General features: G+C 45.8%; 1 protein-coding gene, 1 long non-coding RNA gene and 1 other non-coding gene across 7 annotated transcripts; 2 read left to right on the top strand and 1 right to left on the bottom strand.

The window, feature by feature from the left end:
* The first annotated feature begins 2,719 nt into the window (after positions 1-2,719).
* On the top strand, positions 2,720-7,995 carry LOC120682342. 5 transcript variants are annotated; one of them, XR_005678370.1, is made up of 8 exons: positions 2,720-3,573; positions 4,023-4,248; positions 4,317-4,423; positions 4,955-5,060; positions 5,780-5,890; positions 5,964-6,050; positions 6,241-6,510; positions 6,619-7,995. It is a non-coding gene; the product is annotated as an uncharacterized LOC120682342 (long non-coding RNA). The 5 variants fall into 5 exon arrangements; XR_005678369.1 differs by having other exon boundaries at positions 4,023-4,213; positions 5,964-6,510; XR_005678371.1 differs by having other exon boundaries at positions 4,955-5,009; positions 5,964-6,510.
* A 7,702-nt stretch (positions 7,996-15,697) lies between these two features.
* Positions 15,698-18,711, bottom strand: LOC120680699 (NAC domain-containing protein 21/22-like). Its single transcript, XM_039962210.1, has 3 exons — positions 18,404-18,711; positions 17,602-17,903; positions 15,698-16,086 (listed from the first exon to the last, which is right to left on the bottom strand). Exons 1-3 carry the CDS (start codon positions 18,582-18,584, stop codon positions 15,850-15,852), a joined length of 720 nt encoding a protein of 239 aa, XP_039818144.1. The 5' UTR covers positions 18,585-18,711; the 3' UTR covers positions 15,698-15,849.
* TRNAV-AAC lies at positions 18,067-18,140 on the top strand. Its single transcript has one exon. It is a non-coding gene; the product is annotated as a tRNA-Val (tRNA).
* Positions 18,712-25,649: the final 6,938 nt, after the last annotated feature.

Here is a 25,649-nt window from a genome sequence, read left to right as displayed (position 1 = left end):
TGGCTCCATCGGAACCGCCGGTGAGTCACCTGCTCTTTGCGGATGACAGCTTGCTGTTTTTCAAAGCTGACAGGGTGAGTGCAGAGGAAGTGAAAGATATTCTACAGGTTTACTGCGAGGCATCAGGACAACAAGTCAACATGGACAAGTCGTCCATTCACTTTGCAAAAGGGATGCCCAGGCAGTTTAAGAGAGGAAATCAAATGAATTCTGGGGGTGGACAATGAGGCCTTGAGCGAGAAATACCTAGGCATGCCCACTGATGTCGGGAGCTCATTAAAGGAGACTTTCAAGTATTTAAAGGACCGGGTGTGGGCTAGAGTTCAAGGATGGATGGAGAAAACACTTTCAGCAAGAGGAAAAGAGGTACTCATCAAGGCGGTAGGCCAAGCTATCCCAACTTATTCGATGTCATGTTTCAAGCTCCCGTATGGGCTTTGCAAAGATATAGACAACCTACTCAGGAACTTTTGGTGGGGGAGCAAAGAAGGGAAGCGTAAGACATGCTGGGTAGCATGGGATGATATGACAAAGTCAAAATATGATGGAGGTTTGGGGTTCAGAGACATCGAGATGTTTAATCTTACCCTTCTAGCACGACAGGCATGGCGAGTAATGCAAGAGTCGAACTCATTCAGCGCGCGCATCCTCAAAGCTGTTTATTATCCTGAAGGGGACTTCCTGGACGCGGAGGCAGGCTCAAATCCATCACGTGTCTGGCGCGCTATTGTCGAAGGTAAAGGCGTGCTTGCACAAGGCATTATACGGCGTATTGGCACTGGAGAATCGACAAGGATTTGGGACATGAACTGGTTGCCTAGAGATGGTATGATGCGCCCTTTATGTTGTACCAGCGACAACCCGCCACAGATGGTAGGCGACCTTATTGATTCTACATCGGCAAGATGGAATATGCAGCTTCTGAAGCGCTTTTTTACCCCATTGGACATTGAGGCTATTGCTAATATACCTTTTTGCACCGATGGGAAGGAGGACTTTTGGGCCTGGCAGTACGAACGGACGGGCGTATTCTCAGTCAGGTCGGCATACAGAATGCTAGTACAAATAAAGGAAGTAAATACAGCCTGGCTGGAGAGCAAGGCTGGTCGTTCAGATACCATTTCAGTTATTAAGGAATGGACTAATTTGTGGAGAGTGAAGCGCCCTCGAAGGTACGTATGTTTTTGTGGAGGTTGGCCCGTCAGTCCATCCCAACTGGAGAAGTCTGATGCCGCAGGAACATGGCTCCCAACAATAGTTGTTGTTTCTGCGAGGCTGAGGACTCATGGAGGCATGCGCTCCTTGAGTGCAATATGGCACGGTGTTTCTGGGCGCTAGAAAAGGAAGAGGTTTTCGAGTTCCTGGTGCAAACACAGACCCAAAAACGCCCATATCTGGCTGGTGGCGGTGATAGATCGCTTACCACATGAAGAGCTGACCCGAGTGGTAGTCTTATTGTGGGCATTATGGCATGCACGGAGGAAGGCGATACACGAAAATACTTTCCAAAGTCCGTTATCCACTCACTGCTTTGTTGATAGATTTGTGGCAGAATTGGAGATGACAGGACCAAAGCCAGTAACGAAGCAGTCGGGCAACACCACTATGCCGGCGTGGCTTCCTCCTCCGATGGGAGTATCAAAAATCAATGTTGACGCGGCATTATCGAAAAACTCTAATAGTGCAGCCGTGGCTGCGGTAGCCTGTGATGCCAGCGGTTTGTTCATGGGAGCTTCGACAGTGGTTTTAGAAGGAATCACAAACGCAGAGACGGCCGAGGCCCTGGCATGCAGAGAAGGTCTGGCATTAGCATCCGATCTTCTGATTCAGAACCTCAGGTTGGCTAGCGACTGTACTGTGGTTATCAAAAACCTGAAGGGCGGGGCAGCTATGGGTGTCTATGGCCCAGTGATACGGGAGATCAGGACAGGGAAATAAGCTTTTGAAAGTGTTGAGTTCGTCCACGAGAATCGCAGGTTCAATGGAGAAACTCATAGTCTTGCTAGGAGCTCCCTGTATAATTCCTTTGGTAGGTATGTTTGGCTGCGGTCTCCACCGGACAGTATTTGTAACTCCCTTCTGCCTAGCTAATTAAAGTATGGTGTGCTAAAAAAAAGAAATACCGAGTACTAAATAGGAAAGGGAAAAGCCAAACTCGATTGGTTTCCATTTATACTATAAAAGATAAAAGAATTGAGAATAACTCTCACCCACTCTAATCTATCCACTCCTCTCACAAAGTATCTCTTTAGATCCACATAGAAGATCTTAGTGCTTGACCAAACCTCAAAACACTATCAAAGAAAATATTTCTGCCAGAAATCGTTGTTTTTTTTCACCCGCGCGCGGCCTTACCCGCCCGCGTGTACCCACCCCGATCCTGCCCGTCAATCCTGCCCCTTGTTTAGTTGCAAAGTTCAAAATTCCAAAAAAATTTCGGCACCTGCATGGAGACTTAAATCTAAACGAAATAAAAAACGCATTGCACAGTTTGCATGTAAATCGCGAGACGAATCTAATAAACCTAATTACGTCGTAATTGGACGCCAAATTGCTACAGTAATGCTACAGTAACAATCTCTAATGACAGATTACTTAGGTTTATTAGATTCATCTCGCAATTTAGAGACGAGTTCTGTAATTTATTTTGTGATTAGTCTATATTTAGTATTTCGAATATAAAAAATATCTTTTTCAAAAAATTTACACGAGGCAACCCCTGGTCTATCTTCCGTTTCCTTCCTTCTCTGCCGCACCAATTCCCTCCCCTTCGCTCCCCTTCCGACGCCCACCCGCACGCCCCTCCTCCGCCAGATCTCCGCGGCGGTACCGGAGGCCTTCCTCACTGTCGCGGCAGAGCTCCTCCACCGCCGCCGAAGACCCGGGTCCGGCGGCCCTTGAGCTGGGGCACAAGCTGACCCACGCCCTCCTCCGCCGCCAGCTCAGCGCCACCGACCCGCGCCGCGGACACCGTCACTCCGGCCTGCGCTCCACCTAGCCGCGGGCGCCGACGCCACGCCTCCTCCGCCAGCTCTCCGCGGGGCCAGCTCTCCTAATCTCGTGATCCCCAATCCGGAGGTCTCCGAGTCGCCGATCAGGGAGCTCAGGGGCTCGGATTCGAGCTCCTACTCGTGGCCCATGCTCTCCCCCGCGCTCGTGATCTCACCCTGCTCCGATGTCCCAGCCGCGCCTCCCCGCCGGCCCTAACCGCTGCACCCCCCTGCTCTCCTCCGCACTCGCCGACGCCTCTGACCTGCAACGAGCCGGTGCTCCCTACGATCTGCTCCGATCCGAGGTCCTCGCCGTCGGCCCTGCGTTCATCGTCGGCGCCACGTTCACCATCACACTCGGACCTGCAACGCCATGGACTATTCCGCGCGCTCACGATCTCGCCCAGCTGCGGACGCCGTCGCTGCGCCACCCTCCCAACCGCGCCGCCGCTGCGGACGACGTCGCCACGCCGCCCTCCTCACCGCGACTCCCCATGGTGCTTCCGTGGAACCTGAGCGCATCTCGCCCATATGGCTCTCTCTGCTCTTAGGGAGCACAAACTAAGGAGTCGGGAGCTTCCAGGTACCAATCCGACTCCCATTTGGCAGCAAAACTGCTATGATTAGAGCAAGTCGGTTGTTGGTTTCTGGATGCTTCTTCTAGCAATTAGCATCTCGCTTTGCTGTTACTTTGTGAATCCGTATTAACTTATATTGAATTCAGATAAGCAATCTGCATTGCATTTTCACAAGTTGTTGTAATGTTTAATTGCACAGTTGCTGTCTCTCTGAAATGACTGCTGCATTGTAATGATTCATCATGTCTCTATGCATCAATTGCTGGTTTGTCTTTGTGGCTCTTGGTAGATGCTGATGGGGATCCCATCTTGATGTTTTGATAAAAAGGATTTATGAGATTTCGTGCAGACTTTGACTAAGTGGTGTCTCTGCGTGGGAGTTCACATGATGTGCTGGTGTTCTTGGAATGATTGGTTTAGTTAGGCCACTAATCTGTTTCCTATGATGTTTCAGCGTCAGGCCTAGGCTTCACTGCACAACCTGATTGTGTAAATTCATTTGGCTTTCTCTTCTCATGGATATTGACGAACCAAGAACTCCACGTATACTGGCACCGCTGCTACCGAATACTGGCAGCGGAGGCAGCTCAATAGCCGCGGGATCGGGTGGTGCTCAAGCCACCTTCCTCCGGCGCAGGACCATAGGTGTTTTTCTCTTCGTCGCCTGATCATCCCCAATTGTACGTGAACCATTTGGTGAAATGTCATTCTCGATTGCATTGGTTTGACGGATTTAATATGATGCTAGATCATCCATGCTCTTGAGCTACTTGAAGTTTCTATGGGATGATCTGGTTCATGTGATAGTGGTTTCAATACTGCCATCAAGATTGGTGGTGATCCGAGCGTTTTGAGGTAAGCACCTGCCGACCTGCATCTTGTGTATTGCTCCGTGCATGTAGTTCTGAAAAAAAAGAGTATGCATTCCAGCCTTCAGAAAGACAGTGTTCAAGTGTACTTCAGATATTATGTAATTTTCTAGAGGAATGATATGTCACTAATTATTTCTGATTGCTATGAGTAGTGGATAAATCAATCTTTTTGGTTTAGATGCAGTTCTGGTAATTATTGCTAAGATGACATGAATGGATGTGGTGCATGGTTGAATAACTATGCACCTTGAATATATGACTGGTTGTGATATCACTCTTGTTTGTTTAGACCCAGTTTTGGTAACTTGTAGGACAACTGGTTGTTTTCTCTCTTTATAGTATTGATTTATAAAATTTATGTATAATGTTATATTGTGTTGTCTTTATATTAATAAATATATCAGACTGTGTGCATATTAATTTTGACTCAAATTAGTGAGGATTCTATGGAACCAATATCAGCTTTCACACATGGTGCATCAATCAGTTAATCTTCCAACTTCATGTGATACAGGGCAAATGATGGGAAGGACATGTGCTAGCGGCGTTGACATACTCTTCTTCTTGAGGTAGGAGTGAGGAGGAAGGCCGAACCTTCTGAAACAGCCAGCAAAATTGAGGTATTTGACTATTTGTGATTTTTAAGGAAGGTGTCTCTCAAAGAGGGCACCCCGATCATATTGTATACATGATCCCCAGATTTCAGGTAGGATTGATGATAGCATTTATATTGTTGTAGCTGGACCTGGAGCTGAGAACAATTGCTATAAAACCAAATCCATTTTATACCAGTAATATTTTGAACTTGCAAACTTGGGACTTGGGATACAGTTTCTATAGTTGTCCATGTATAGAACGGAGAGAGCTTGAATAATCTCATGGATCAGGATCATATTTCAACCCAGTTTTTTTTTTAAACTAAAGGCAGGATTTCAACCCAGTTTTTGTGCGCTTCTTGATCCAGCTTGCAGGTCCAAATTAATTGAAAATCCAGGATATCAATTTCTTCCTGGGTGTGTTTTCAGAAAATCCATCCACATCTAGATTGAAAACGGCAATCTCTCATATCCTATTCATTTTCAGAAAAGTAAAAAGAGCAATTACTGCTGAAAACGTTGAAACACTTCCCTCAGGCTTTATGATGATATATGATATCTTCCCTAGGACAAGTAAAAAGAGTAATTCAGTGACATTTTCAGAAGTCCTGATAGATTGGTTATCCTGCATTCTTTAACCATTTTTGGTCAGGACACAACTATGAATACTATTAACCGAGGCCGGCATATTATAACACTTTTCATTCTTCTGATTTTTTTTTAATTTTTGGTGTGCTTTTCAGAGTTAACCGAGGATCGCGCAGCGGCCGCCGCTCCAGCCGACAATGATCCCTCCATCACAGTACTGTAGGAAGATTGAAAAATAGCAGACTAAAGTAGAGAAATAGTTCAAGGTAAATAGAACTGTCTTCCTGTTGGTAAATTCACAATTTCCCTAAATTTTCTTACAGAAATTTGTTTTTTCAGATATGTGGCATAACGATGCCATCATTCATTCCTAACATCAAACAGGGGCTGTTCTAATACATATTTTTTGCTTACTATGAGAAGAAGGTATGAACAAATAGAATCTTTTCTTCATTCACACATTGCAATGGTCATTCTTAATTGATCTGTTGAAAGGAAACCATGTTCATGGGCAAGTTGCTTGGATATACTGATTCTCGTGGGAACCAATGCATTTAGGTCTTCTCATTATTTACAAAAGATTGTGCTGATATAGGATTATCTACTACTATTCCAGGTTTCAATATATTTACAAACTAATTGATCAGTCCTTCAGAGGCTTCCAGGTTCAGCCGTGGTCATCATGAGTACAAGCTGCTAAGAGCAACAACCGTGTGGAGCATTGCAGGTTCTGTGAATTGTGGTAATAAATAATGGGTTAACAAGCATGCCGTGGTCAGCATTGAGAAACCTCCTGTTTGTTCTTCCTGCTATTCCAAGATGATTTGGAGAGGAAGGCTGTTTGTTCTTCCTGCTATTCCAAGAAGATCTGGAGAAGAAGGCTGAGGTGCTCGAGAAGAAAATATTTCTACTTTGGGGCCATGTAAATCACAGAATCAAGTTAGCATAAATTATTGGGAGCTCACTCCTGGTTCTTTTTTTGGACTAATTTCAGGTTTCCAAACTGATAGCAGCAGGATTGACTAATTTCAGGTTTGATTTGGTTATTCTATTCTCTTCTCGATTTAATGAATGCTTTGATATTTTCCGCTAATTAAAGGTGGGTTGTGATTGTGCCAGGAAGAGTATTAGTGATGGGGTTAAATACTAAGACCTTAGCTAAGTTATCTCTATATATAAATGGAGGTTTTTTCCTTTGGGTGTTTTTTCATTCATTAAGTTCCAACTTTTTTATTGCTGTATGTACCAAGCTGAATGCCATACATGAGCTCCAATATGTCTGTTCTAAGAGATTTACCTGATAATACTATATGCCAATATTAAGTTATTTTTGTTACAGTCAAGGACACAGTTAGAATGCTTGCATGGTAGAGCTCACAAGTTCAAGGAATATGGCTACAATGCAGTCCTTATGCAATCTGATTCTGTCAAGTATGCTCTTATGCAACATGTGCTATTTTTTTTCTACTGCAGCCATTTGTGGAGAGTTTATCTAAATGCCTAAAGCATGGGCTTTACAATCCACTTAAAGCAAGATCAAAGCATTGCAGATGCGATATACATCACTAACAGTGTTTCATTCTCCTTTGTAATTTTTGACATTCCTGTTTTCTGCCTTTATTTACAAAATTTGGTTACTTATTCTGTCTCAAGTCTAAACTTTACTATCAGCTGATGGAGTACTGGATACCTGACCAATCTTTGCTTTTATGGAATTATATGCACTACATTATTTGTCCATATGTTCAATCCTAGCATCTGCAGTTTATTCTCAGTAAGACTGTGTTAGGCTGCAGCACAATGCTAATAAATTTGATTCATCCAGAAGATATTATTTTTACTACTGCAACAAGTTTTGGATGTCAAAAAGATCTATGAAGAGATTAGCTGCATTGCATCGAGTTTTATTTGTCAAAGGTCTAGGAGAAATTAGAACGGTAGACATATTGCTAACTAATTAGACAAAAATATTAGTACAGTAGACATACCAGTATGCTTGATCACTTTCAGTATGCCTTATTCTGTTCTGATTATCTAACTCCTATGAAGTTGAATATCTTTTCCTCATGTGTAAACTGTATGTTAATGCTGACGTGTAATTTCCAGAGGTGAAATCCGAAGGGTGTAGACTCCTAGGGGGTGAGAGAATAGAGTGTAGAGCTGAAGGGTGAAGCTGAAGGCACCGCAAGATCCCAGAACAAGACGCTCGAGAAATGGGATCGGCGGCAGCAAGGACACGAGGGCTGGAGGGGAGGAGCAACTCGATTCTATATGGATGGATCTTGCTACATTTTTTAAGTCTTGTATGCTACTGTTGGCCATATTTTAAATTCCGTATCAATCAATAATCAACATTAATGGATTGAGACAAGTTCTTTATGCTACATTATTATTGTTATTAATTATTAATTTATTTTGTTAATTTTTGTGATTTATATATTCTTGATTGATTTGTCTGCTTGGCGGAACTCTTACACCATAGAATATATTATGTAGCTCCGTAGAGTTATATAGAATTAGTTTTAAACATGGAACTCGAAATGTGCAAAATCATTAAAGGCACGTGCATAACCACTAGTAATAGTAAACGTACAAGGAGAGAAAAGCAGCAGATCTAATCCGCACGAGGAAGAGGAGAAGCCGTTGTTCGTTGCTTTCTTGGATTCACCACCATCATCACCTCTAATCGCCACGACGAATCGAAGATCGGGTTGGTCGGTCGGTGTTGCCAAGGACTAATGGCTGCCGCAGCAAGGACCGCGCTCCTGCGATCTGTGCTCACCAAGATGGCACGCCGCCCAGGGCCAGGGCCAGCAAGCTCGTCGTCTCACCGCTTTAGCTCCTCCCCTACTGGTGCTTCCACGCTGCCTGCAACCAACAACGGCAAGGTATGTTCGATTTTCTGTTTCTGTCTTCCATCTCATCCATCTATACAAACTCTAAAGAGAGCGAGATGATTTATCTATCTATCTATCTATCTATCTATCTTGCGCATGTAGTGTTTTGCTATTCGAAAAAATAGAAAGCAACTAGTATGTGTTAGGGATTCTCTCATCCCCACATCCACCTTTTAATCAGAGTAAATCCAACTGAGCCTAAGTGAGCCCTAAAGGGAGGAGAGAATTCACACCTAAACTTGGGGGGCCACTGAGATTGATCTAAGATATGGGGTAGAATTGTTGCGATTTCCCCAACATACTCTTGCCACATGAGGTTTCCTCTTGTGTTAATGATGATATTGTTTCAAATATATGTTACTTTTCAGGATGCTACTCGGAACAAAATAGAACCCGGTGATTTGGAGCGGTACGACTTATCGTTCCAATTGATAAATATAGAGTTTACATGATAATAATTGTACCTTACTAGAAATTGTCACTTCCATTTGTCATTTCCAGCGCAATGGCTACATTCATAAAAGTAACAAAGGGTGGGCTAGAATTTCTAGCGTTTGGAAGCGCAATGTACTTATTTTTTGTCTTCATACTGTAGGAAGGAATAGAATTGATGTAATGTATGGATTGATGATATTAGCCTGAGCCTTGGGGCTGAATATATAGGGGTACATGACTTGGAGGGCAAGGAGCCTCTCCTACAGATCTGGTAGGATACGGATACAATCCTAATCTACCTAATATAGAGATATCCCTAATATACTCTAACATCCCCCCGCAGTCACAGCGGGAGCATCGCAGACGGTGAGACTGGAGAGAAGTCGGTAAACTGACATCCCCCCGCAGTCACAACGGTCAGGGCGCTGCAGATGCTGTGGCTGGAGTGGAAACCCACAAGGTTGCTCAAGCAGATGACGAAGGGCGAAGTCGGCGAAGGCGTCCCGATCGGTGAAGACGTAGACAAGCCGGCGAGGGTCGACGTGCGGACGAAGCAACGAGGAGGACGGTGCAGATGGGCGTCCCCTAGGGCACCGTCCATGTCACCATGTCGCATGTTGAAGATGAAGAAGAGGACGGTGAAGTCGATGCCGATGTCGAAGTAGAGGTGCGAGGTCGCCGGGCAGTGGGCGACTCAATCTCGATCAGTGATCGAGTGAAAAATCAGAGAAACTAACCAAAAATAAACTAGCAGCAACTTCTTGTATAGAATCTCCGGGTGCACAGAGCAAAGACCCCCCAATCCCCTTATCTCTTTCCTGCTTGTCGCTCACCACGGTCAACAGGGTTCCGCCAGCCATGATGCGAGAAAAAGATGGGGGCGGAGGCCTGCGCGGATCCGCCTGGAGGAGCAGGAGAAGGGAGGCAAGCGGACGAGGACACCCGGGTGTGTTCACCACCGATCTGTTACTGCTGGACGACCTTCTACGACGGCGGATCAGATTGATCTGCCGCCAGACTTTGGAGGATGGCGCGGCCCCCGGCGGAGATCATGGACGACCTCCCCGGGGGCGCGCTACGAGGCCGTCGACAGGGCGCGCTGGAGGCATGCCGTGGGGAACGACCTGTGGCGCATGAAGAACAGAGGTGCGAGGGGCTGCAGAAGGGTTAGGGTTTGAGGCCGAGGATTCTAGACCTAAACTCGTGATACCATGTAGAATAATAGGATTGGTGTATAATGGATGTATTGCATTGAGGCCTCGGCCGGTATATATAAGAATACAAGACTTGGGGGGCAAGCCTCCCCGGGATACATATGGCAGTCTACGATATGTATATCCATAACTACCAAATATACTCTAATACTCTCCCGCAGTCACAGCGGGAGCACCGCGGACGGTGAGACTGAAGAAGAAGCCGAAAGAAGGAGACTAGCATCCCCCCACAGTCATAACGTCTATGTGGTGTGGATGCTGCGACTGGAGAGAAAACCGGCGAGTAACTCATGCGGATGGTAGCCCTTTGTGCCGATGTCGAGGTAGCCGAGCTGGAGGGCGAGGAGCCATGGTCGAAGATGCCGTGCATAGGATAGCCGTGGTCGACGTAGAGCTGTCGAGGTTGCCGAAGACGAGGTAGCCGCACATGAAGCCGCGGGCGCATGAGGAGGCGCCATGATGGTGGCGTAATGGAGAAGACGACGGAGACAAAGATGGCGCCATGATGAGCACACAATGCTCAAGTGTTAGTTCTATACTATACTACCTCTTTCTTCTCTTTTACTACTTTATAATCTCTGCCAAAACTTTTTTTCTAAAATTGTTATATAGAAGTTACATAATAGATTGGCCATTACACATGCTTCTGTATTATCATAATTTACTGTTACTATGTCTTAAATTAAAGTCATATAAGAAATTATTGTTCATATTTACTTCTCAAAATACCTCTTGAGAGAAATCAACTTAAGAGAAAAAGAATATAGGTAGTACAAAATTGAGACACTATCAATAAACAAGAATGCTGGATATTTTAGGCCTCCTCCAAAGGCTGGCTCTTAGCCGGCTCATAGAATTTTTTTAGTCAATGAATAGTGCCAAAAGTGAAGAGCTATCTCTTATTCAAGAGATAGTCTCATACGCGAACTTTGAGATTACAAGAGGATAACATGGGGGATCATTTATGTTATGAGCTATGTGCTAAGAGCCAGATCATTGAAAAGATGGTCTCTCAGAGTGCTTTGAGCTAGGTAATAGCTTGTACCTTTGGAGGAGCCGAGGAGGCCTTACTGTTTTACATCTTGTCATTTGATTTGGGCAGTATCCAGTTCAAAGTAAGGAGCATGGTGACACTGCCAAGATTTGTAGATCCCTGAACGAGAGGAGGATCTAAAAGATCTAATTGTGATCTCTATCCCATTATGACATTATGTTTTGAAGCAAGCCTGAACAATGCCATTATGTTCTGGTTAAAAGTATATTGCAATATGTTGCTTACTTACGCTGATATGAGCCTAATAAATAAGACCAAATACACAGTGAGCGAACTGATCTCATCAGCAAAGCACGCAAAGAATCAGACAAAGCATCATTTAGTCATGGACTTTTGAATTATAACTGATGTGCAAACCGTTTAACATGCAAGAATGGACTTAAAATTCTAACTGACAGGATTGAAGTACCACACCCTATTAGTATATACTTTCATTTCAGTACTTAATTTGATTAGAACAAAATGTCGGTCTGCGTGCCGCCGTAGTTAGCGATCGCACCTTCACTTTATTTGTTCCGCTTGATGATGAACCCATCTGACGAGATGGTCGCCCTGAACACGACGAACGATGCCCATGTACCACATCGGCGAGGCTCTTCTCGATGAATGGGCATGGACGTGGAACACCATTGTCCATTGTTACTCATTTTGGCTTTCAAAGAAAATCATCATTTGTTAGTCATCAGAAACGGATTCCATGTCTAATGGGCTTACTTTGCTATGCGACGCGATGCTGGCAGCAGCGGCAGAATCCGATGGAATTGGCCATTGGGTAAATCTGCGCCCAATTACGTCGGTGAAGGATAGTTAGATCTGGCCCAGTACGAGAAGTGGCCCGAACCAGCCTAGTCACCAACTCAACTGTGCCAATTCAATTGGGCTCTAAACCTCGGACATTGAGCCCTGGGCTGACACGGGACCAAGCAGGCCTGTTCATCAAGAAATACTAAATAGGAAGGGAAAAGCCAAACTCCATCGGTTTGGGAATAAATAAACGTGGTACAAGGAGAGAAAGGCAGCAGATCAAATCTACATGAGGAGAAGCCGTTCTTCGCTGCTTTCTTGGATTCATCATCATCATCTCTATTCCCCACAACGAATCGAAGATCGGTCGGTCGGTGTTGCCAAGGACAATGGCAGCCGCATCAAGGACCCCGCTCCTGCGATCTGTGTTCACCAAGATGGCACGCCGCCCAGGCCCAGGGCCAGGGCCAGCAAGCTCGTCATCTCGCCGCTTTAGCTCCTCCCCTACTGGCGTTTCCACGCCGCCTGCAACCAACAACAGCAAGGTATGTTCGACTTTCTGTTCCCTTTCTTTTTTGAATTAAAGCGACTTTCCGTTTCGTCTTCCATCTCATCTATCTAAAGAGAGCGAGATGATATATCTATCTATCTTGCGCGGGTAGTGTTTTGCTATTCGAAAAAAATAGAAAGCAACTAGTATGTGGTAGGGATTCTCTCATCCCTGCATCCACCTTTTAATCAGAGTAAATCCAATTGAGCCTAAGTGAGCTCGAAAGAGGGAGGAGAGAATTCGCACCTAAACTTGGGGGTCACTGAGATTGATCTGAGAGATAGGATAGAATTGTTGCGATTTGCCAACATAATCTTGCCACATCATGTTTCCCTCTTGTGTTAAGGATGATATTGTTTCAAATATATGTTACTTTTCAGGATGCTACTAGGAACAAAATAGAACCCTGTGAATTGGAGCGGTACGTCTTCCCGTTCCAATTTTGAGAGATATAGAGTTTACATGATAATAATTGTACCTTACTAGAAATTGTTGCTTCATTTTGTCATTTCCAGCACGCTAGAAGTTCTGGCATTTGAAAGCGCCATGTACTTATCTTTTGTCTTCCTACGGAAAAAAAAGACAGATTGAAGCTAGGGATGGGGTGCCCAAAACATGGGCACACAATGCTCAAGTATTACGTTCTATACTACCTCTTTCTTAGTTTTTTCTAAAATTTTAATAAGTATACATTTGAAACTTGATTTGTTATATAGAAATTACATAATAGATTGGCCATTAGACATACTTCTGTATTATCATATTCTACTGTTATTATATCTTCAATTAAAGTCATAATAAATTATTGGTCATAGTTACTTCTCAAAATACCTCTTGAGAGAAATCAACTTAAGAGATATGGAATATATGTAGTACCAAATTGAGACACTATCAATAAACAAGAATGTTGGATATCTTATGCCTCCTCCAAAGGCGGGCTCTTATCCAGCTCATAAAATTTTTTAGTCGATGAACGGTGTTGAAAATGAAGAGCTATCTCTTACTCAAGGATGATATTTGGGGTCATTCACGTTATGAGTTATGTGCTAGAGCTAGATCATTGGAGGATTCTGAACATAGGTAATACGCAATTCCAGTCCTACGTACACGCGAGCCCTAGCGAGCTTCCCGGCGATCCATCAGACCACGAGAACGTGCGTGGGCCCTACAGATGCTTTTTCCGTTTCCTTTTCCCTTTTCCACACGTGAAGTGTCTCTTCCCGAATTAACTGGGTTCGTAGCGCGCGACACGATAGCGGCGCAAGCTGCTGTGTGTACATATGCTGTGTGAGTACTATGCTTATCGAACATACCTTACTGTTGTACATACCTTGCTGTGTGTGTACGTTTGTACACAAAGGAAAGAAGGAAAAGAAAAGAAGAGCTATCTTTTGTTCAAGAGATAGTCCCATACATGAACTCCGAGATTACAAGAGGATGATGTCTATTAGCAAAACGGAAAAGAGTTTGTACACAAAGGAAAGAAGGAAAAGAAAAGAAGAGCCATCTCTTGTTCAAGAGATAGTCCCATACATTACAAGATCAGGATGATGTGTTGGATCATTCATGTTATGAGCTATGTGCTAAGAGCTAGATCATTGGAAGGGTTGTCTCTTAGAGTGCTTGGAGCTAGATAAATAGCTCATACCTTGTCATTTGATTTTTGCAGTGTCCAGTTCAAAGTAAGGAGCATGGTCACACCGCTAAGACTTTTAGATCCCTGAGCAAGAGCAGGATCTAAAAGATCTAACTGTGAGTCTGTGATCATTAGACATTATGGCATTATATTTTGAAGCAAGCAAGCTTGAACAATGCCATCGCTATGTTCGCTTGGCTATGGCTGGTGCCGATTTGTTACGAGAGAACAGTACTGCTGACTGGCTGGTGGCTGGTACTGATTTAGTATGAGAGAACAGTACTGCTGGCTGGTTGGCTGACAAGCCAAAACAACAGAGCCGAAATCTTCTGGTCCAAAGTATTTCAATATGTTGCTTACGCTGATATGAGGCTAATAAACGAGACCAAATACAGTGAGCGAACTGATCTCAAGCAAAGCACGCAAAGAATCAGACAAGCATCATTTAGTCATGGACTTCTGAATTCTAACTGACAGGATTGAACACCCTATCAGTATACTTTCATTTCAGTACTTAATTTGATTAGAACAAAATGTCGGTCTGCGTGCTGCCGTAGTTGGCGATCACACCTTCACTTTATTTTGTTCCTCTTGATGATGAACCCAGCTGATGAGAAGGTCGCCCTGAACACGACGAGCCATGCCCATATACCACGTTGGCGAGCTTCTTCTCGATGAATGGGTATGGACGTGGATCACCATTGTCCATTGTTATTCATTTTGGCTTTCAAAGAAAACCATCCTTTGTTACTTAGATTAGAAACGGGTTCCATGTCTAATGGGCTTACTTTGCTTCAGAATTTATGCAACTTTTTTTGAAAGAAAAAAAAAGAGATGGTATGCTTCTACTATTAGAGTTTATCTGCTGAAAAGCCACTAGTAGTAGTTTATACAAACCAAAACCGTGTTTCCATGCGTTGTCACCATTAAAGAATTTCCATCAAAATTCTAGTGAGAATTAAAATACAAAAGAATGTATTTTTGTGCAACAATCCTTTTGTACAAAATTACGCTACTGCACCAAGCCTACAGCTAACAAACGGCAGAGATCACACTAACCAGATCAAGCTACAGAGAAGACGTCGAGCAAGCTGCTCACTACTCACTACCCTGCACCAGGTTCACAATCCCGGACGGGAAGTCCGGTTTGGACGCATTTCCCGGTCCGGGTTTTTGGCTTCCCGGATTCCAAATTCAAAAATCTAAAAGTCAAAATTTTTGGTCAAAAACGAATCCCGGAATTACTGTAGCGGTAATGTGAACCCTGCCCTGCACACGCGATTCCTGCAACGCCACGCACACGTTAGCCTAGCCGTGCGCTCTCATCCAGAGCTCAGAAACGGGTTCCACGCCTGTGGCCCATGCGGCGGCACGCCGCCATGCTGCTGCTGCTGCTGCGCGTAGGCCGCCTCCGTCCAGTCCCGGTGGAGCTCCGCCTTCGCGATGGCGCCGCCGCCGTCGTCGCTGCCTTGCACCATGCTGCTCAGCAGGTCCCTGAAGCTCGACAAGCTCTTGTCGAGCGGCAGCGCTGGCTGGTGGTTAGGGGTGGTAAAGGGCCCAACATTTTGAACTAGAAAATCTAAGGATCGGATCCTAAAAGGGTCGGGCTTTAAACATATGTATTTTTGAACTAAAAATTTTAAGGGCCCTATTGGATTGTGAAGAGGCCACTAGGGCCATGGCCCATTACCACCCCTACTGGTGGTGCAACGCCGGGACCGGGAGGCCGGCATCGCCTTGCTGCTGGTAGTAGCCATCGATGGCGGGCGCCGCGCCGTGATCGAAGGCGAGGTAGGCATCAGCAGCAGGGGCCATGTGCGGCAGCGACAGGCTGATGAGCTCGCTGGACAGCGACGCGGTCTCGTCGGTGCTTGCTGGTCTTGCCGCGGTGGTTCTGCTCTTGTAGAACACTCTGCACAGCACCCAGTCCTCCTGCATTTTGCCAAAAAAAAAAGACAGTGAGATATGATCAGAAAAAAAATCGAAAGGACCGCAATAGCTTTACCGTGAAATTTTGTTAGAAGAAAAGCAGGGGAACATAAAAAAATACAAGAGCTGTCAAAATGCAGCCAATTTGACAGCTTCAGTACACGTCAGTGAGGCATTGATTGATCAGATCAAACAAAGTTCGGTAACCTCACGTGTGAACTCCGTGCGCCGTGCGGCCCAATGAACGCATGCAGTTGGTTGGTTGGCTGGCAGTAAGTTTGGAAGTCGTGGAATTGAATAGAAGCTGGAGTATCAAGTTGATGTTATCTCGACAGAATTCAATGGACAACTTGGTGTAATGAACAGGTATGAAAAGCAGTCAAATCTTTTTCAATTCTCTCGCGCGTACTATTGCACAGCTGCTACTTTAGTGATGCTGCTGATGCATGGCAACTGAAAGAAACCACTGAACTACCTTGGAACGGATTGGCCATCTGTACCAGGTTTGGAATGATTGGTCTAGGCCATGTTTGGATAAAATCATCAAAACTTTTGCACAAAAAGACGAATGCATGCATGAAGTACTAAACGAAGTTTATTTGCAAAACCCTTTTAGGAATGAGTGTAATTTTTCGAGACGAATCTAATGAGCCAAGTTTCATCATTATTGGCTACAGCGATGCTACAGTAACCGCGCTCAATCATCCTCTAATCATGCGGTCAAAGACCTCATTAGCTAGAGCAACTGCTACAGTATCACAGTTGTGGAGGTAATTTTATAATTAGACTTTATTTAATACCACTAATTAGTAGTTAAAGCATCGTTTCTCTCTCATCAAAACTTTTCCACCCTTCATCCAAACACGGCCCTAGACCAGGTCAGCTCCAATGATTGCCAAGTGGCACGACTAGTTTATCACATCAGAATGTTCAGAGCAGCAGCATCCACTGCTAGTGCTGGGCCTGACAGAAACATGAGGTCAGCTGACTTGTATAGTAGCTGTCAGTTAACAGAGACGTGTGTGCTGCGCTGTGCTGGGCAGAAGATTTCAAAGCCATGCCTTCAAAATTCTAAAATTTTAAAAGATTTTCCGTCACATCGAATCTTTAAATACATACATGAAGTATTAAATGTACCTAAACAAAATAACTAATTACACAGTTTGGTTATAATTTACGAGACGAATCTTTTGAGCTTAGTTAACTCATGATTGAATAATAATTACCAAATACAAACGAAAGTGCTACAATACGAAAGTGCTACAGTACGAAAATGCTACAGTACTTTACACTCAAAATTTTATGCATCTAAATAAGGGCGAAGCTTCCTTCCCTGCACCGGTCACTCTTAACCAACGTGGTAATTCATTTCAGGCGCCTTTTAGTTTAACCTTTGTTTCTCTGACGCCGTGTGATTCTGAATCGAAGTTCAGAAGTGTTACCGTGCCGCACCGCCCAAATCACACGAAACAGATGCAGGAGAGGAGGCGAGGGGGGGCGTGCCCACGGCGCACGTACCTTGGGAGGTGAGCAGGGGCGGCCGGCAACGGCAACGGCCGGGCCCTCCACGCGGAACTCGTGCATGACCCACTCGGTCTTGCTCCCCCGGGGCGCCCTGCCCTGGTGGAACACCAGCGTCTTGCGCATCCCGACCATGGTGCCGGCGCCGGCGCGGCGGCCGGAGATGGAGATGGGGCGGTCCTTGCCGGTGGCCTTCCAGTAGCCGGAGCGCGTGGCGCGGTTGGTGCGCTGCCCCGTCGCGTACTTGCGGTCGTGCAGGCTGAAGAAGTACCACTCCCGGCCGCCCACGCACGCCTCGTCTGATCATCGGCAAACATTAGTCCATCATGTACGAGCAGCTTGTAATGTGAAGAAATAGCAACGAAAAGAGGTATGGATTTTGCTTAGAAAATCATGCGGATGCGGAATTTCAAACATGATTCTACAGGACTAATAAAGTAACAGAATTTCACTGGCATCCAAGGTGTCGTGGTGTAGTTGGTTATCACGTCAGTCTAACACACTGAAGGTCTCCGGTTCGAGTCCGGGCGACGCCAATTCTTCGTCTGTCTCTCTTTTTTTTCTTTTCTAATTTTCAATTTGAGCAAATATCGCATATGATTTCCTGGATCAGGGCTAACCGAATGCCTCTATAATGCTAATCTGCCCGGAATTTTCATGCAACTGTTCTGTCTATTGATTTCCTTTTGTGCAAGATGCATATGGCTCTTTTTTGTTCGAGAGAAGGATGCATATGGTTCTAGACTTGTTGTAGAGAGGTGCAACTGATGCCGTGGCAGCAAGTTGGGCAAGAAAGTACCTGGCAGCTCCCATGGCTCGCACTTGTTGAGGTCGACGTCGACCATGGCGATGCCGCCGTACGTGCCGCCGCCACCGCCCGAGAGCTTGCGGCAGAGGTAGTCGAGCACGAGCTCGTCGTCCCTCGGGTGGAACCGGAACCCCGGGGGCAGCCGCGCCTCCATCATGCTGATCAAGCTCATGGCTACCTTCCAAGCCTGCAGCTGCTGCTACACACACAACACACAAGCCCTGACGACGCTTGGGAGAGGACAGGGAAGATGTCTGATGAGAGCCAAAGCCTTCAGCAGTTTCAGTCTTTCAGAGCACCACGATGGGGTCGTGTATAAATAAGGAAATCTAGCTAAGTGCCTTTCCGAGCTTGTCACCAGGGGTTGCCACTGTTGATATCTACCAGCCAAAGTCACGCGACAGGAAGCTGGTGGGCTCGAAGGTCCATGTCCTCCAGTTAATTTTCAGCTAAATTTCTTTTATACCAACTGATTTAGCCATGATCCCAATTCTTACGCAGCTGTATACGTACGAGCCGAGTACTTGCGTACGTAGACGAATCTCTCCTCTCTAGGGCACCGTGCCGTTACGTCCGGGATTCGCATAGACTGCGTCCATGCGACGTTCCTGTATCGCTCCTTCAGTTGACAGTTCAGATCAGATCAGCCTCTACAAAATCACTGCAAGGGGGGACATGTGTTCTTGACAATTTTGCTTTAAGAAAGCCGAGGAAATCGATCCAAGATTCCAGGACGCCGAAAAGGACGCGTTCGTGTCGATCGAAACGGCTGTACCAAGACAGCAGGTGATAATGCCAGCCATCATAATTCAGAGGTAACATCACCCTCGATCCAAACTGCTCCCTTTCCAGCTTTCAGATAATCAGTGCTCCATCCGTCGTGTCAGGACTCAGGTGTAAACTGACGACGACCGCGGGTGTGGCCGCAGGCGGCGGCGGGGGACCCGGCCCCGCGAGTGCCGCCATGGCGCGGCCGCCGCCGCCCGACCGGGGATCCGCGACGCTGAACGCCGTGGAGGTCGTGCTCCGGCGCCGGCATCCCTGTCCTGCTGCTGTCCTCTTGCAACCCTGATGGGCACAGGTCTGGGCAGCCGCGTCTCTCCGACGAATGGCTGCCGCGCGCACGGGATGATTGATTGTTTCATTTGATTGCCCTGGCAGGTGCCCATCTCTTGCTACAGGTGGAGATCGAGCTCCTCTTTGCTTCCCCTGCCACAGTGTCCCAGGACGGCAAGACCTGACGAATCCACTGACGACTTCACGAGCGAGTTCATGTCGACATTGGCAAGCACACGCCGTGGCACATCTGCAGGTTTTAACTTTTAACCGATCAACTTAGCCACGGGATGAAGTATATATTCGCATGGTCAGTTTGGCATTTCCCTTTTTTTCGCGGGAGGGACATCGATGGGGGCAAAAGTGTCTCGAAAACTCAAAACTCTTGGATAACATTTTTTTTCACCGACGACCTCCTCAAGGAACATGAAAATCCTTGACGGAAAAGTCTGAATGAGAAAGGGATTTTCCTCGGCCGGCCAAGAGAATTATTCCAAATCTGCCCAACTAACACTGTCCTCTGACAGCGCCGAGCAGCCGACCCAGACCACCTCCGTTCATCCGCCGCATGTTCGACGCATCGGATGGTATCTATGCGTTGTCGCCTCACACTCAGCCTGGAGAAAACTTTGTCAAACTTTTACAGTTTCACTGTTCTCTGACTCGCGAGACCGTTTCAAGCACTTGTCGTTCAGCAGCTTCCAATCGCGGAAGGATGTTTAACAGGGTTTGTTTACAGTCCTCGTGCAAAGATTTTAAAATGCCATTGAAAATGAGAGGAGCAGTTATTCAACTGATATCGATGGCAATGAGGTGTGCAAACTGCAATACGGTCGGCAAGAGAATTCCAACGGATTTACGACTAATATACTAAGCCAGGTTTTGGTTGATTCTGGAGGAGGAGATGGACTTCAAATGCTATGTTTTCAGAGGTCAGGAGTAGGGAAGGACGGCAGGTTGACAAGGCCCAACTTGCAATAGACAGTTAAAACTTGCAGAATCAACAAGTACCTTTTTCAAGTGAGAATTAAGAGGTTAACAACCGTAAAACAAAATGACAACTTGTCCTAGTTGATACGTAGTGGTTTGTTACCGAACTTGTTAGTTACATATTTAACATTCAGAATTCTTAAGGCCGCTTTCAGATGATTGGAGCTATCAGGATGACAACTTGTTGTAGCAGATACTAGATTGATTTGCTATAACAAGTTGTTGCATAATATTTTTTTAAAGAAAACAAGTTGTTGCATATATATATTTGAAAAATCATCCAGAAAACTGCTTCAAATTTAGATGTCAGGATGTAGCAGCTACAGAATGCTGTCGTGAGTAGGGCAGCAACTGAAGTTTGAACGCAAAAGCCTGAAAAATAGGCCTATTGGAAAGTCTACTGTACGAAACGGACCGACGGCTGCTTTCACCATCGGATTCGGTAGCGCGCACACGGGTGGATCAGCAGACTTATCTCACGAAAAATTCAAACAGGAACATGAGGAGAATATGTACCGAAATAGTCTCGCCATGACTTTCTGAGCCTCTGGTCACCTGGTACTGATAAGCAGTTAGGTTTGTTGTCCGGCCTAGCGATAGTCATGTCGGTCTTTTTCAGGGAAGAAAAACGGTGAGGCAGAATTCACCGAAAACGCCTATCCGGGCAGTATTCTGCCCAAGTCAAAATTCAGAGGCGCAGGTGCAGCTGGAGCAGGTCTGGGCAGCACACGTTGTGATAGATACGCCTGAACTTATTCAGTAAGCATAAACGCTGTCAAACACGTAAGCGTGATCTCTCCTGAATGCATGTCTGGTCGGCTCCTCTTCGATGTTATGACTTGAAACGGTAAAGTTTCAGGAAGATCAGATATCAGTGCCATCATGAAGAAGTATCTATCTATCGGTAAGACTGACGAAAGCAGTGAGGCAAGGCTACCGGGCTGCTACCAGCTAGGCAGCTGCTAGCATCTCGGCACCTGGTTTTTTCAATGGAAATAGCAGGTGAACAATTTTTTTGAACGATTAAATAGCAGGTGAACAATAAGCTGCCCGAATTTCTGCATGCTGATGCTTATTGTGATGTATGGCATGAAACATGACCCAGCCATCAAGGTCTGAAATTTTTTGAACCGTATGCTTCTGATGGGGATGGGAGATGGATCAAGTTCCAGTCTCCAGGGTGCTTGAAGCACACCATGATGCATGGGAAGCTATTTTCTCCCCCCCTGTGCTCCACTTCCACGAACACGAGAACGCAGCACTGTTACTGCCCCAAGTTGCAAGCCATTCCTCGCGAGGTCTCGAGGCAACTTCTTCCGTGAATTCAGATAAGACTGCAAGCACAAATGCAGCACATGCTGAAAATGGCGTGCGACCTGATATCCTCTGAATCTAGTCAAAACCTGCAGGCTTGGCACCATCCGTCCGATTGTCAAACTTTCCCTGCAGACAACGTCACACGTGCAGGCTCCGCAGACTGTTTTTTTTTTTTTGCACTGCCTGATTATCCAAACAGCTAGCTAACCTGCCGGGTAATCCATCGAGCTGACCATCCGGATCGCATACAAAATGCTTTCATGGAGAAGTTTTACCAAAATCGTGGCTTCGAGAAACTATTTCATATTTCATGACTCGGAGCCTACTAGTAGCTGGCCGTGTCATTTGCTTGGCTTGCATGGAATGCTCAGCTCAGGCTCCTGCTGATTGAACCGTACTTGCGTTGACTGAATGCACCAACTTCTGTAACACATGGGCCTTGTTTGGTTTGGCGCTACAATCCTAGCGCTAGAAGAGAATCTTTTCCGCATGAAGGACTGAATGAAGTCTATTTGCAAAATCTTTTTAGAGATGTGTGTAACTTTTCGTGACGAATCTAATGACATTAATTAATTGCTAATTTCATACAGTTATGCTACAATAACAATTCTCTAATCGCACGGTCAAATGTCTCATTAGATTCTTCAAGGTCACTAGCGCGGGGATTCTGAAGTTGGTTTTGTAAACTGACTTTATTTGACATCGTAATTAGTGGTCAAACTGTCACTATTCACTAGCACGCTGCAAACCAAACGGGGCCCTGGTTTGGCGCGGGCAGGGAGCGGCGCAGGAAATAGGAGATTGCAGAGGTCGGAGAAAAGGGAAGTGGGCAGGCCCGCCATGGGCTCACACGGCGTGATTCGGCCCGCTGGTTTCCGCTCCTTAAATGTGTTGAGATGAGAGAATCGTCTAGTTTTCGGCCCACACGGTTAGTTTCCCAGGTCAGTCCGTCGGATGGCCTACTACAGAACGCTACATTAGTCCCGGTTGGCAACTACTTTTTATCCTGGTTTTACAACAGGGATCACTTATCCGGGACAAATGTGCCGAAACTTTTTGTCCCGATAGATATAGACCAGGGACCAATGTATTTTTTTGGAAACAAAAAAAAATCAGCTGGTCTGCACACGTAGGCCAGCTCGGCTCGTCTAAGCACGCAGGCAGCTTGTCTCTATTTCCATACACAAATAAATAGCAATCCCAATCACAAATCAATTACAATCACAAATAAATCTTTCACAAAATCAATCACAACCACAAAAGATTCATTCACCCAATCATATATACATATTTGAAAAAAAAGAAAAAAAAACTTAAGCCTGGTAGGCCGTCGTCGGCTGCGCTGAGCGACCCCGCCGGGACTGACCGCGCCGCCGCCTGCCGAGGACGGTCGGGGCCTAGCCGCGCCACTTGGGCTAGCTTGCCGTTGGCCGCGCTGGGGCCACGCCGAGTCTGGTCACGCCTCCCGCCGGAGCCGGCGGCGCCGAACCACCGCCCGCTGGGCCTGGCCGCCCGCACCGGACCCTCACCCGCGCCGGTCATGGGCGGAGGCATCTCGTCGGCCCCGCCTACGCCTGTGCCTGGCAGCGGCTCATCGGCCTGCGCCCGCGCGGCGGCTTGCCGGCCCCGCTGGCGGCGGCAGCGGCAGTGGCGGAGGTAGGATGGAGAAGAAGGGGGGCTGAATCAATGAAGTTGTTAATTTGTATAAAGTTTTAATGGTGATTTAATATTTTGCTACAGTAATTTTAGTGTAATTATTTGCTTTAGGGGGGCTGGAGCCCCCAGCCCCCCTGTGCATCCGCCGCTGGGCGGCGGCGCTCGCGAAAGCTAAGGTAGGGAGGAAGTGATGGAGGATGGGAGGGAGAGGATCGGAGGAAGCATTCCTAGCGGTTGAAGAAGAGAAAGAGATAGATGAGAGAGACAAGAGAAGATGTGGAGATAAATAAAATGTTGGAGTCGGCTTTTGTCCCGGGTAGACACTCCAATAGGGACTATAAGGTTTCCTTTAGTCCCAGGTGGAGTCACCAACCGGGACTAAAACATTTGGTCCCGCCTGGTGACTCCACCCGGGATTAAAGATGATTTTTTTAGTCCTGGTTGGAGTGTCCAACCGGGATAAAAGATCTTTTTTTTTACCTCCCACCAGTTCTAGACTTTAGAACCAGGACTAAAATTTTATTGGTTCCGGTTTCAACTATAGCCGGGATAAATGTGTAGGATGAAAGGTCTGTTCTGTAGTAGTGATATGTTCTTGTCCACGACCAGCATCTCGTGATTACCATCCAATGGTTATACATCAGAGTATACGGATTAACATACGGGTTCAAATTGATTTTGTGGATACACATTGAGACTTGATGGGGTCGAAAGTTCCTCTCCAACTAAGTGGCGCATACGCATATTGAGGCCCAAACGTACGTAAGCCCAACCCACCATCCTAAATGATTAGATCCTCTGCCCTCATACTGAAATTTAAATCCCTCATAGAAAACAGAGCAGAAATTTTAATCAGCTTCTTTTGTGATATTTAATTTAAGGTCGGTCCTGATCAAACACTCAAGTTGGATGCGTACATATCCGTTTATTATCAGTTAATGATGACAGAGCAGTTGTACCAAATAGACTAGCCAGACTGATACATCAAGAACAAGTATAATGCTTCAAATAATAAATGACACGGCTTAAATAGCAGCCGCTGAGGTGTGCATGCCAACTAATGCATGCCTCTCAAAGGAACTGTAAATCATTTTTGCAGGGAGTATAACCAATAATGGTGATAAACTTTCTGATGAATAAACCAAAATAGGGAGAGAGAGAGAGAAAGGAGAGATGCATGTAGATAACCATGGTGAGAGCTGAGACAGACACTGAAGGGATGGCTCATTGCGCATACTCGATACCTAGGTCACTACTTTCGAGGAACAGAAATCAGAAAACACTCTGGTTGAAATGATTGCCGCAGGGGGGCCTTCGCTGATTGCTGTTGCCCTTGTCCGCAAACATTCTTCGTCAGGACATTATACTGCCCAATCTTTTGGCCCTCCAGGACCAGGAGGTAGATAAATAAACAGAGAAAGCTTTTGCAAAGGCGCCATTAGGCAGGTTATGGTGTGTTTAGATCACTTTGTATTTTGCGTTTTTGCGTTTTTGGAAGGGAATCTTCAATATTTGAAGTATTAAATGTGGACTAATCACAAAACTAATTACAGATCTCGTCTGTAAACTACGAGACGAATCTAATGAGCCTAATTAATCCATCACTAGAGCATATTTACTGTAGCATTAATGTAGAAATTTAGTGTCTAATCACGTCCTAATTAGTCTCATTAGATTCGTCTTGCGATTTACAGTCCATTTGTATAATGCGATTTATTTTTCGACTACATTTAGTACACCATATAAGCGATTTTACAAAAATTTTGCGTTTTGCGTTTACACCATCTAAACACGGCCTTAGCTGCTAGGCCATGTTCCAAACGGCCTCAAAAGCTTGGTTTGTTCCCTCTGATGGGCGGCCAGAGGGGGCCAAACGGTAGGGCATCTTTTGCCCATAGCCCTCACATGCCTTGCCCCCACCGAGAGATTGATGCCGGGAGTGATGGAGAACTGGTGACTGTCTGCCTCTGCATGAGCTTTTATTTTGTGCCTGCATGGGATGATATTCTGAGAACAAGGGACATCGTTGAGCAGTAGTGTTCTGCACTTAAAGATCCCATTTCAATGACTGTCAACATCTCGTGTTTATGTTATCATTGGGATGCTAAAACGACTGGCGACGAAAGATATGGTTAGAATTTGGACAAGGTGGGATGGACGAAGATGAAAGAGCATTTCTTTAGGGTTGCTGCTTGTACCTGACAGATTCAGTAGGTAT

This window comes from Panicum virgatum, chromosome 7N (assembly GCF_016808335.1).
Source record: "Panicum virgatum strain AP13 chromosome 7N, P.virgatum_v5, whole genome shotgun sequence".
NCBI lineage: Eukaryota > Viridiplantae > Streptophyta > Magnoliopsida > Poales > Poaceae > Panicum > Panicum virgatum.
The sequence above is the reverse complement of the archived record's forward strand: the minus strand, read 5'-3'. Positions and strand labels throughout refer to the sequence as shown.

Bases quoted from the DNA above. Each gene is read 5' to 3' on its own strand.
- LOC120680699 (XM_039962210.1), bottom strand. From the start codon at position 18,584: ATGAGCTTGATCAGCATGATGGAGGCGCGGCTGCCCCCGGGGTTCCGG. The intron at 17,904-18,403 runs GTACTTTCTTGC...GCCGATGATCAG, and splicing joins CGAGCCATGGGAGCTGCCAG to ACGAGGCGTGCGTGGGCGGC. The intron at 16,087-17,601 runs GTACGTGCGCCG...GGCAAAATGCAG, and splicing joins GCCCCTGCTCACCTCCCAAG to GAGGACTGGGTGCTGTGCAG.